General features: G+C 41.1%; 3 protein-coding genes across 7 annotated transcripts; all 3 read left to right on the forward strand.

The window, feature by feature from the left end:
• Nucleotides 1-610: 610 nt before the first annotated feature.
• Nucleotides 611-5820, forward strand: LOC147196219 (uncharacterized). Of its 2 annotated transcripts, XR_015102619.1 has the most exons (9): nt 612-767; nt 1398-1487; nt 1971-2237; nt 2314-2480; nt 2600-2736; nt 2817-2979; nt 4632-5109; nt 5267-5359; nt 5766-5820. XR_015102619.1 is itself a non-coding variant. In XM_086126686.1 (7 exons), exons 1-6 carry the CDS (start codon nt 653-655, stop codon nt 2962-2964), a joined length of 924 nt encoding a protein of 307 aa, XP_085982812.1. In that variant the 5' UTR covers nt 611-652; the 3' UTR covers nt 2965-2979; nt 3057-4608. The 2 variants fall into 2 exon arrangements, 1 of the variants encoding a protein (XP_085982812.1); XM_086126686.1 differs by lacking the exons at nt 4632-5109; nt 5267-5359; nt 5766-5820 and adding an exon at nt 3057-4608 and having other exon boundaries at nt 611-767.
• On the forward strand, nt 4622-7562 carry LOC147196220 (uncharacterized; the record flags this gene model as incomplete). The annotated part of the gene is made up of 6 exons (XM_086126689.1): nt 4622-4676; nt 5267-5359; nt 5766-6026; nt 6110-6273; nt 6368-6495; nt 7219-7562. Coding segments are annotated over 6 exons (852 nt in total), but the record flags the coding sequence as incomplete, so codon positions are not given.
• Nucleotides 7563-8536: 974 nt separating this feature from the next.
• LOC147196221 (macrophage mannose receptor 1-like) lies at nt 8537-11338 on the forward strand. 4 transcript variants are annotated; one of them, XM_086126684.1, is made up of 6 exons: nt 8537-8698; nt 8898-8999; nt 9516-9779; nt 9857-10020; nt 10891-11030; nt 11112-11338. In XM_086126684.1, exons 1-6 carry the CDS (start codon nt 8587-8589, stop codon nt 11269-11271), a joined length of 942 nt encoding a protein of 313 aa, XP_085982810.1. In that variant the 5' UTR covers nt 8537-8586; the 3' UTR covers nt 11272-11338. The 4 variants fall into 4 exon arrangements, with proteins under 4 accessions (XP_085982810.1, XP_085982811.1, XP_085982808.1 ...); XM_086126685.1 differs by having other exon boundaries at nt 8541-8698; nt 8901-8999; XM_086126682.1 differs by having other exon boundaries at nt 8543-8698; nt 8856-8999.
• The last annotated feature ends 430 nt before the right edge of the window (nt 11339-11768 follow it).

An 11768-nucleotide genomic window follows, 5' to 3' on the forward strand; every position in this document is an offset into this window, starting at 1 on the left:
GATATACTGTATGCCTCAAAAATTTCACTTTATGGCAAACATCTTCAGAAAAAAATGCCTTTAATTATCCCTTGAGGCAAAAGTGTAACCAAAAGCATCATCATCTTTTAATTGTAATTAAAGTTGCCATTAAAGTGAGATTCAAAGATCAGAGGTGTCATGGTTTTGCAGACCATCCATTGAATTTTCAAGTCCAGTCTTTGAACTTTTTGCTTAAAGATAATTCTAAAAACATCAACATCAAATGTCCAAGGAAAGACTTGAAAAGCACATTTATTTTGCTTCATAAACATCAAGCATACCTTCGGGCATTGTTTCACATTGTTCATAATTTTTTCACAATCGACCAAAAAAAAATGGATGCACTACTGTATACATGTGACATGTCAGTCAGCTGTTCTCTTTTAATTAAGTTGTCATTCATTCTTAAAACTTTATTATACTCATCTGTGACAGAAATACTAATAAACTATAACACAGCGCTTTTCATATTCACGTAATTCACGGTTATTATGGATCCTCAATGCGAAAGCCACCTCTAATGCATGTGATCCTCAGAAAGAAATGTGAGTGCATGTTGTCAGTGAGGCTGAGGGTAAGTCTTTTTCAGTAAAACAGGGAACTAACACATTAGTACGCAGTTCCTGCAGCAATGAAGGATCAGCCGAAAGCTACTGAGCGCAGTGTATCTTTTGTGCCAAAGTCATCTCAAGTTTTCTTCAACCGCGGCAGAGACTCTCACTCTCGCTGTGACTTGTTTGGGCAAGGTACAGTGCAGTATTTTCTCCACTGTTGCTTTTAGGAAGTAGTAGAAGAATATGTCGAGGTAGTAGTCGCTTAAATTTACTATTCAAACAGATGATTCTTCTCAACTTTCCACAGCAAAAAAAAAAGTTCTGTGAACTCAAAACTTCAAGGCAACAAACTTTGATGAATTTTTAACAACAAAATAGTTCAAGCCCCCCAAAATATAAGTTGTGTTTTTACAGTGCTGTAAAAAAAGAAATCCGCAAAGGACCACCTTTGCGGATTTCTTTTTTACTTTTATCTCCAAGTTGGAGAACGATGCAAGGGATAATTATTTCTGTAAAAGCTCATTTGTTTGTTGAAAATGTGGGAAAGCCAATTTATACAGATGCACAACTTAAACTGTATTTTAAGTTGGAACAACTTTAACATATAAATTATTGATATTTATGCCAACAATATTAGTTAGCACAACAAAGCAAGCAAGTTGCAAGCATGCAAATAATTTTTGCGCAGCACTAGCTGTAAGTCTTGGGCCCCAGTTTGAGAACCACTGCAGTCCAGTACTGAAAAAATAGAGAACAAGCTGTGGCAGTAATTTGTTAATTTATTATTATTATTTTTTTAATCGTTGATCGACATTTTCACAGGTGCAGATGGATGTCACCGCATGGCCATATTATATCTCGGACTACTGGATGTCATTCTGCTCATCGTTGCCGTTGTTTTTGGAATCGGTCGTGAGTGCAGCAACTGTTTGAGCTTCCTAAACAAGTGTAAAAAGAAGCTAATCACAGTGTGATAAAACTATTCAGGACCATGACTCACTGATGATGCCTGATGAAGTCATAGTATATGCAAGTGGAAAGCTTGTTGCTGTTTTTTTTTTCTCAGGCTACAGACATGTCTAATATTGCTTTTGCATCATCTTGTAGCATATTGGGGCAAAGAAACCATGCTGAACTGAGGGGAGGAGCTTCATTCAGTCAGGCCATAGCATTGTCTAACAGAAAAAAGTGCTCTGCTTTTGGTAACAGCTAGCCACTCAATATAAGGAACACCAAGTGTTCAACTAAAAGTACAGAGTAGTTTATGATACGCAGTTCTTTTCAAAAGTTTCTCTTTTATATGGCCACTCCTTCTGCCATATATGTCATACTTTTTGTGAGTACTGTCGTAGAATATCTACTCTGCTTATTCCTGCACTCTGTTTTTCCTTAAAGATGGCTCAGTCACACAACGCTCCCACGCAAATTCCCAACCAGCTGCAGCACATCTTATTACTGAGCTGGACCATCTCTTCGGCAACCACAGCGATGCCATGGAGGCAGTGCAAGAGGCCGTGAATGCGTTAAAGAGAGTGACCAGAAATCATGAAAAACTGAAAGTGAAAGTCACCGAGCAGAAGGCCATTAATGACGCCTATCAGAGTCAGCTCGAGAGTCTGCGCAGAGAGAGGAAAATCCTGCAGGCCAACATGTCATCTTTGGGTATTACAGCATGACAAATGATTCAGTGTTTTGTTTTGAACTACTATGTCTAACGAAATGTGTTTGTGTCCTCTAGAGTGGACCTGTGACAAGTGTAACAAAGGCTGGACCTATTTCAATTCATCCTGCTATTACTTCTCTTTTACTAATTCATCTGAGCGCAAAGAGACCTGGATGGGCAGCCGAGCTGACTGTGTCAATCGTGGAACAGATCTGATTGTGATAGATCACCCAGGCGAGCAGGTGGGGCAGAAACACAAATGTGGGAAACTATCCCCCAAATAACCAGATTAAGATATATTGCATACTGTGTTTAAATTGTCTTCAAATGCCACAGTTTCTCCTCTTTTTTGCCTCCATAGTCATATGTGAGTCATATCAGTGAATCCCTGAGTGGAGGCTACCAATTCAGGGAACATAGTCTGTGGATCGGTGTCACGGACATGAAACAGGAGGGTACCTGGGTTTGGGTTAACAATGCCACAGAATCAGAACAAAGGTGACAAATTCAATCTTTGTGCTTTTACTGATTGAATATTTTCGGGACTTTAATGATGTCCCGATGTGTATTTCCTTAAGGTACTGGATCACTGGAGAACCCAACAGCTACCACCAGGACAAGAAATGTGGGGCTACTCTCTATTCGTCAGCTAAACCCTGGGAGACTCGCTTCAGTGCGAATTGCAACTCATATTTACACTGGATATGTGAAATGGCACCTAAATAGACTGCACAAAACACGGTGATCTTTATATGAATTTAAAAAAAAACAGCACATTATTTCTCATGATTTTTGATATTTTTTTTATATTGTTGCAGATTGATTTGACTGCTTTTACATTAACATACAACAATGAGATGCACTGGAGATGGAGATGAGTACATGGTTCACATTTTGGAAAATCTGTTGAACTTTGAAATATTGGCATGCCGACGTACCATTTTAGCCCAGTCAAAATCAAATCTCAAACAAATCACAGTCTTGATCTGAAATAAAAGATGAACAAAATAAATTCCAATTGACAATAAATGAAGCCAGCCCTCTTAAAACTGCTGGGTCAAAAGTAAGCCAAACTGGGTGGAATAGCTAAACCAGCATTGCATCCATCCATCCATCCATCATTTGAATCACTTTATCCTCACAAGGGTTGTGGGTGTGCTGAAGCCTATCACAGCTGTATTTGGGCAGAAGGTGAGGTACACCCTGAACTGCTTGCCAACCAATCAAGGGCACACAGGGACAAACAACCTGTCGCACTTACAATCGCAACTAGGGACAATTTAAAGTGTTGAACCAACCTATGACGCATGTTTTTGGAACGTGGGAGGAAACCTGAGTACCCGGAAAAAGCCCACGCCGACACAAGGGGGAGACACGTGCAAAGTCCACACAGGAAGGCCAGAGCCGGAATCAAATCCTGCACCTCTGCACTGTGAGGCAGATGTGTTAACCGTAGTTCCGCCCAACATAAATCATATATAAACAAAATACTATACAACACATATGATATGATGGCGACTGCATTGTATTTGATGACGACACAGATCAACAACACTAGCAGGTCCGTTCATCCATTTTCCGATCCGCTTATCCTCACAAGGGCCGCAGGGGGTGCTGGAGCCAATCCCAGCCATCTTTGGGCAGTAGGCAAGGGACACCCTGAACCGGTTGGCAGACAATCGCAGGGCACACATAGACGAACAACCATCCACGCTCGCACTCACACCTAGGGACAATTTTGATTGTTCAATCAGCCTGCCACGCATGTTTTTGGAATGTGGGAGGCAACCGGAGTACCCGGAGAAAACCCATGCAGGCACGTGGAGAACATGCAAATTCCACACAGGAAGGCCGGAGCTGGAATTGAACCCGGTACCTCTGCAATGTGGAGTCGACGCGCGAACCACTCAGTCACCGAGCCGCCCAACACTAGCAGATGCGTTTGAAAATTAATACTGCAATATTAGCAGTGCAGTAACAACTATATACATATGAATAAAATATACCAGCATACAGTCGTGCAGGGGACATTAAGAACAGTGTTGTTGTTAGAAAAACATTTCTTTGCACTTACAAAATGTATGCATTCTATTGCAGCAGCATATGAACTATACTCTAATGTGAAGACAAAAAAGGTCACCGTGCTCCTGCTTCCTCTTGGTCCTCTCTGATATCATGGGATTACAAAACAGACAAAACATATCTTTGCTGGATGCCAGTTGCGTCACAGGGGGGAAAAGATATGTCTATTCATGTTTGTATATTGCACTTAAGAAAAATGGGGAGGCACTCCCTTGCAGCCTGGTTATAGTCAAACTTGAACGTGAACATGAACGTACTTTTTTAAAAATTAAATTATATCTCTCATAATGCTTGTCCTGTTTTGTGTTCAGGGTTCACAGTTTTCCTGTGGCAGTTGGTGAGTCTGAAAGCAGCAGGTGAGACCTGACCTTTTCCTCCGCTCGGCTAATATTGATAAATAGCTTGAAAAGGGTCATTTATATATAGTGACAGAAAAGAGCCATGTATTTGTCTGAATTCAAAATCACAAGGTTTGCCTGAAACTGTATCCTCAAAGGGAAGTATTTTCTTCCCTATTTCAATACTTTCTCTTCTCTTTTCCACTGGCTGATTCTTGAGTGGCAATTGCTTCTCATTTCCCAATTTATTCGCTGAATATTGGTGAGTTGAGTAATGGACGACAATTGTATGATCGGGGTGGCATAAATAGTTAGGCACAGAGAAATTCACAGCAAATCTGACGGAAGCAAAGGAGAGAAATGACTGATTTGGATTCAAACAGCGGATTCAACACGCTGCTTTCTCAAAATGAGGATGGCATGGAACCTGCGAGAAAAAAAGGGCAACAAGGTACTGTATGGGTAATTTTAATAGAGGAACACATTCTTGAGTGAGAAGTTTGTTACGTTTTTGCCAGGTCAGCTGAAACAACTTTATGGAATAAAATCACAAAATAAAAACTGAAAGACACACAATTTGAATGCTAATTTCACATCTGTCATTTCAGCATCCCGTGTGATACTTTACAAAGCAGCGATTGCGAGCCTGGCGATACTTGCTGCCGTTTTACTGATTGTTGATATTCTCCTGCTCATCCAAAGTAAGTAACTTGATAATGGTTTGTGTCATATGACTATTATTATAACATGAATAGGATGTTCTAGATAACCTTTGGATATATTGACTGTATAAGCAAAACATACAGTATAAGCAAAACAATAGTCACTGATGTTGAAGTGTACTTGCCTGACATCTGTACAGGCATCGAGGCAGCATGGTTTCACTTCCCTCAGAGTAACAGTGTGGATGTGAACGATTGTCTGTCTCTGGAGATCAATAAATGCTATGAATGGACGGCTGTATGAAGAGAAACAAAAAGCTACACAACAAATCACAGTGATGTGTCCTTATGCTGTATTCTGCCCCGTCACAGTTCTACTGCAAATGGGAAAACAAACAAATAAACGCAAACGAAACACCCAAACTTATTTTGGTTGTCCTTACAGATATCATGCGTCATTATACTCACCGGTATGTTGATGACGCAGAACTTATTGAGATGGAGCTGATCAAACTCCAGGAATCCTACAAGTCTGCCGTCAGAAACATGAGCGATGCCAACAAGCAGCTAGACGGTGAAACGAGAAGACAAACAGAGAGCAACTGGGAGTTTGAACACCACAAAAGAAGGACTAAAGACTACGAAGTACAACTCGATAAAATAATGAAGGACGTCACGTATCTAAAATCTTACTTACCAGTCATTGGTGAGACCAGTTTCACAGTATATTGTCAAAAGACCGTTTTGTTGTGGTTTGTTTCACCTGTCACTGAACCGTTCTGTCAACAGCGGATGGCTGCAGTTATTGTCCAGTTGGATGGATTTTGATTAACTCCGTGTGCTACTACTTCGCCTTGTCTCGAACCGATGGGCAAAAATCGTGGCAAAATGCTCGCGATTTCTGTCAGATGTACGGAGCTGATCTTATAGCCATCGACAGCAAAGAGGAAGAGGTGGCATGAGCACAACCTGCTTCTCATTCATTGTATGCAAACAAATACTACAATATGTTATGATAATAATTATGTAACATGAATATTTTGTCAGATTGCAACGATAAATTACCTGAGAGGGCACGCAGATTTATCAGTGAATTCCTACAACTTTTGGATTGGATTGTATTTTCACAATGAAGAACTTTGGAGATGGACGGATGGAAGAGACCTGATTGAAGGGTAAGCGACGACAATGGTACTTCAGTTTAACGGATACACGAAGTCCACAGATGTATTTAAGACGCCAGCAGCTCATGATGTGGTTTATGATTGTATCTGCTAAATGATGTCTGGTACCACACCAGCAAAAAAAACAAACAAAAAAAAAACAGTGATGGATTGTTGTTTCCTTTTCTGCACAGAGATGTTTTCATGCGAAATGGGAGAGCGCCACATTTAAAGTCAATGTGGAGCTGCTTTGATTGTCATGGAGTCAACTGTGTTCACGCCCACATTGGCGCAAACCACCCTTTTATAAATGTGTACATGCATTGACAACGCACCTCGGCCTTGACTTAAAGCCCTTTGCAGTCATGTCACCTGGTGATAGGTGAAATTGAGTCAAACGTCACAGGTTGCTACGCTGGACGACATAAACACTCAAATCAAAATAAAAAGCATGTTGCATTAAAATTTATCCCATAGGTACTTTGAGTAACTGCAGCGGAGCAAATGTAGCATGTTACTATACCCTGACTTGACCAACCATTTGCCTGTTGTCAGCTGGGATGGGGTCTAGGGCCCTGCAAACCTGAACAGGATTTGCAGTTATACATAATGGATGGGTTGATTATTTTTACATAAAATAATCAACATATGTGATGCTTCATCATCCATTCAGATATTTACGAGGCAAAGTTATGTACCGTTCTGAAGCTGCTGTGTGTTTATCATTTGTCTTAGGTACTGGGCCGATGGAGAATCAAGTGATGATGTTCATCAGGACTGTGCAGCTTTATATAGCACAGAAAATGTCTTCACTGCTTGGATTAGCATTGGCTGTATAAACAGTGGTAAATGGATTTGTGAAAAATCCCCACGTAATCCTCAATGAAAAAAAACAGTCCAACCCTCCTTGGATATTTCCGTGAACAGTAAAAATCTAGATTTTGAATGTGAAAACATTCCAGAGATATAGACCTTTTTTCCATTTAAGCAACCAAAATGACTATGAGGAAATGTTCTCAACTGTTGTGCAGACTGTACTACAAAGTAATAGGTGATTGCAATAAATATCATTCAGTGATTTTCCATATTACATGCCCTCATTAGGGTCACAAGTGAGATGTGGCGTATCACAGATTACTGAGCGAGAGGCGGGGTGCAGCCTGGAATGGTTGCCTTCAATAGCAGGGCACACCCGTACATTTTTTTTTTCATCAGCGCTAACGGGGGCACACTTAGAACCGCGCACTTCCTAGCCAGACGTATCACAAAAACAGTAATTTTAAGGACAAAGTATGTGTATTTTTAATGCTGAGATGCAAGACCCACTCCCTAATTCCAGAGGCTTTGAAGCAAACAAAAATTAACCAATTATGTTATTCCCTTGCTCTCCTGCATAAAAATTGACATTCTGTTTTCACAAAAATCAACTCACAATACATATTTTACGACTGTATGTTTGCCCCACATGTAATTCAACACCCCCAAATGAAAAAGCTGTTCATTATGTGAACACAGTGCAGTATAGGGCAATAAAGACTGTCCACAATGCATCCCTTCTGCATCATCACGGGTGCCACCATACACGACCCATTTTGAGTAACTTCCCATGCACTTCAAACGAATTGTTAACGGTTCTTGTGAAGAAAAAAAAAGTGTTCTTCGTGTACTTTTGAGATCAGTGTTGTAGTGGCGGCTTGACTTGGTTGAAATCTTTCATGGCTGATAGACACAATTTTTATAGACCAAATTTCATTCTGGCTTCGGGCCACGAACCATTGTCACTTCTCTGATGGCCTAAGTACACTCTTGGATTTGGAAGCGCGCTTGGTTGATGTCGTCCATCTAGTGGTGAACACTGTTATGACAAAACAGTTCTACTACAGTACTGAAAATGTTTTTAATTTCAAAAATTAATCAAGGGCCACTCTGAGCGTGGGTATGGGCCCCCAGTTAGCCGTTTCCATAATGCTAACAGCAGCAAAAAAAAACAAAAAAAGTTTCTTACTGTTGCTTTAATGCAACTCATGGCAAAACACACCCACACACAAACAAATCTTATCACCAGTTGACCAGATCAATATGCACCACTAGCACAAAAGTACAATGGAGAACATTCAGTCGCAGCCAGACCAAGGTGCGGAAACTTCAGAGGAGCAAGAGGCTTTGGAAGAATTTCACACACATCGGCATTCGCCCTCTCAGAAATTTCAACAAGGTATACTTTGAGATTTTAACATTTTCTTGTGCTGCACTTAATGACTAACTTTGAGGTCCACTTTGTCTATCAGTGTAGCTGTATGGTAACGCACTTGTGTGTGGTCATTGTTTGAGGAACTCTCAAGATGTTTGGGGGATTTTTGAACATTTTGCAGGAATCTTTAACCCAGCAAAACATTATCAAGGTATGTTTATAGCAGGAGCTGGATCTTGGATTCCACAGCACAAGGTGACTCTTCTGCTTCTGGGCCTGCTCAATGCTGTTCTACTCATAGCTGCTGTTGTCCTCACCATTTACTGTGAGTAAAACAGCGCTCAATGCAGCAGGTGGATTGTCAGACAATGAGGAGCCAAAATGAGTGTATGTGTCCAAGATAAATGGATTCAAATCTAACTTGTATAGTTTTAAGTAAAGGCTCATGTCTTCAACTTCTCTGTAATGGACAAACATTTGATGGCAATTTGCGTAATGAGAATCATCTTGGCACAAGCCAAAACATCTATCATAATAAAGACACAGCATTGGTGAACGAATACTTTCCTGGTGGTATCCAAGTATTATCACCTTTTCAAAAGCATATTACCTTTTAGTACAACTTCTGTTTTGGATCTCATAATGGTTACAGATCTGTATAATCTGGTGGCTGGTGAGTGGTTATAACTAAAGTTAGGATGATTCAAAACTCTTTAGGAACCTAAATATAAACCTCATTAAAATTCAAAATCTGATGTATTTGTCTTTTGAGAACCATGGTTCACCATCAAAAAGCTGATCTTGGACGATTTCATTACATGTGTGTGTTTTTGAGCCTCAGGTGCCAACGCCAATGAAGATCACCTTCTGACTCCCCATTCGGCTGTCTCGTCCCTCATCATCGAGCGTAATTATCTTCGCAACCACAGTAACATCATCAAAGCGTGGAAAGATGCGAAGGAAGCATTAGTCAGAGAGAAGACGAGCCAGGTTCAGCTGAAACTGCAACTGAAACAGCAGACGAGACTGGGTGACACCTTTCGCAGCCAAATTGAAATACTTCAAAAAGAAAAGGCTCAGTTAGAGGCGACAAAAGCTATTACTGGTAAGTCTGAGATCGTGGTGCAGTCAATCTTGGAATCGCTGTATTAAATAATCATCATTTTGGGATTGTTGCAACAGAGCAAAACTGTGGTAGATGTCCATCAGGATGGACCCTTCTTAAATCAACCTGCTATTATTTTTCCCTCCCTGAGCCCAACGCCAAAAAAAACTGGCAAGACAGCAGAGCAGACTGCATTGGGCGAGGCGGGGACCTTCTCGTGATCAAGAACCTGCAGGAACAGGTCCAAAGACAATATTTCATTTTTAACATGAGAAGAAGTTTATTTTTACATTTTTTGAAAAATAAATCTCTGTCAGTGTTCAAATTTTCAAATGATCACATTGATTGATGAACTACATCATGGACTAGTCACCTGTCAGGACTATATGGCACATTCAGACGGACAACCATTCACTCCCACATTCACACCATCAGTGACAAACAATTACAATCCATCCATCCATTTTCTGAACCGCTTTATCCTCACTAGGGCCGCGGGGGGTGCGAGAGCCTGTCCCAGCTATCTTCGGGCAGTAGGCGGGGGGCATCCTGAACCGGTTGCCAGCCAATCGCACGGCACACAGAGATGAACAACCATCCACACTCACACCTAGGGACAATTTGGAGTGTTTAATCAGCCTGCCATGCATGTTTTTGGAATGTGGAAACCAGAATACCCGGAGAAAACCCACGCAGGCACGGGGAGAACATGCAAACTCCACACAGTGAGGCCGGAGCTGGAATTGAACCTGGTACCTCTGCACTGTGAAGTCGACGTGCTATCCACTCGACTACCAGGCCACCCCCAATTACAATTCCTCAAGCGGAATTTATATTTACTCTGCTCGTATATTTTTTGTCACACACAGAGAAGCAAACCACACACACAGTATCCATGCTTGCAAGAAACCTCTGGTTATGATAGATTATAAATGTTGACTGAGCTATAAAGTTGTGTGTGTGTGTGTGGGGGGGGGGGGTGCTTAAGGGCACCTCAGCAGTAGTCAGGGTGCAGAATTGGATCTCCTCAACAACGAGTTGCTGTTTTCTTGATTTTATAAACAGCTTGTACTTGTATAGTTCCGTTCAACTTTGGTTTTCTTTCTTCCAGATACTTATAAGTGATAATATTCCAAAAGCGAGCTCCAGTTCAGGTTTGTGGTGGCAGAATGGATTCTGGATGGGTCTACGAGACACCGAGTCACGGGGAAAATGGACATGGATAAACAACACGACTGCCATTGAAACAGGGTGTGCACCTTGCTGACTTCTAACACATTTATTCAATACAACAATCCAATTTTGTATGTTATTTGACTTGATTTACTGAAGGTACTGGAGGAATAACCAGCCCACCACCATTGGACTTCAGACTGGGGACTGTGCAGCTTTTATTTACTTTACCGACGCCACAAAAACATGGTACAATGGAAACTGCCAGGACCATCTGTACAACTGGATATGCGAGATGGAGACAAAGCCCTTTGAGTAGAACTGAACGTAATCATGCTCATGCAAAATGTCCAATAAACCTAAGCGCATAAAAGCCCCAAATGTAATCCATGCATTCATGCATTTTTTTTTCTTGCGCTTGTCCTCCTACCACTGAATGGCTTCGGTCCCGAATACATGAAAGGAGCAGTCATGGAATACAAACCCAGGAGGTTTCTAAGGTCAGCAGACTCGGTGGATTGGTGGAGCCCAGAGTTCAAAGCAAACATGGTGTATCAGCATTTGGCTGTTATGCTGCGTGCAAATGAAATAAGATGCAAATAGAGCTGAATTAAAATTCTTTTAGACGTATTTACTTGCTTCTAAATATTGTGTTTTGCCTTTAAATATTGTTTTGTAAATTTTAGATTAAGCCATTTAGATCGGTGACTTGAGCTAGGCCATTGTGTCGCTGTGACCTTTCCTCCTGGCTCGGCATCTTCTTCTCCGTGACTCCCTTGGTATACATCTAGTTGTGATCAGTTAAGACCATCTAGT

This window comes from Hippocampus guttulatus, chromosome 13 (assembly GCF_054856545.1).
Source record: "Hippocampus guttulatus isolate MCC_2025c chromosome 13, RoL_Hgut_1.0, whole genome shotgun sequence".
Lineage (NCBI taxonomy): Eukaryota > Metazoa > Chordata > Actinopteri > Syngnathiformes > Syngnathidae > Hippocampus > Hippocampus guttulatus.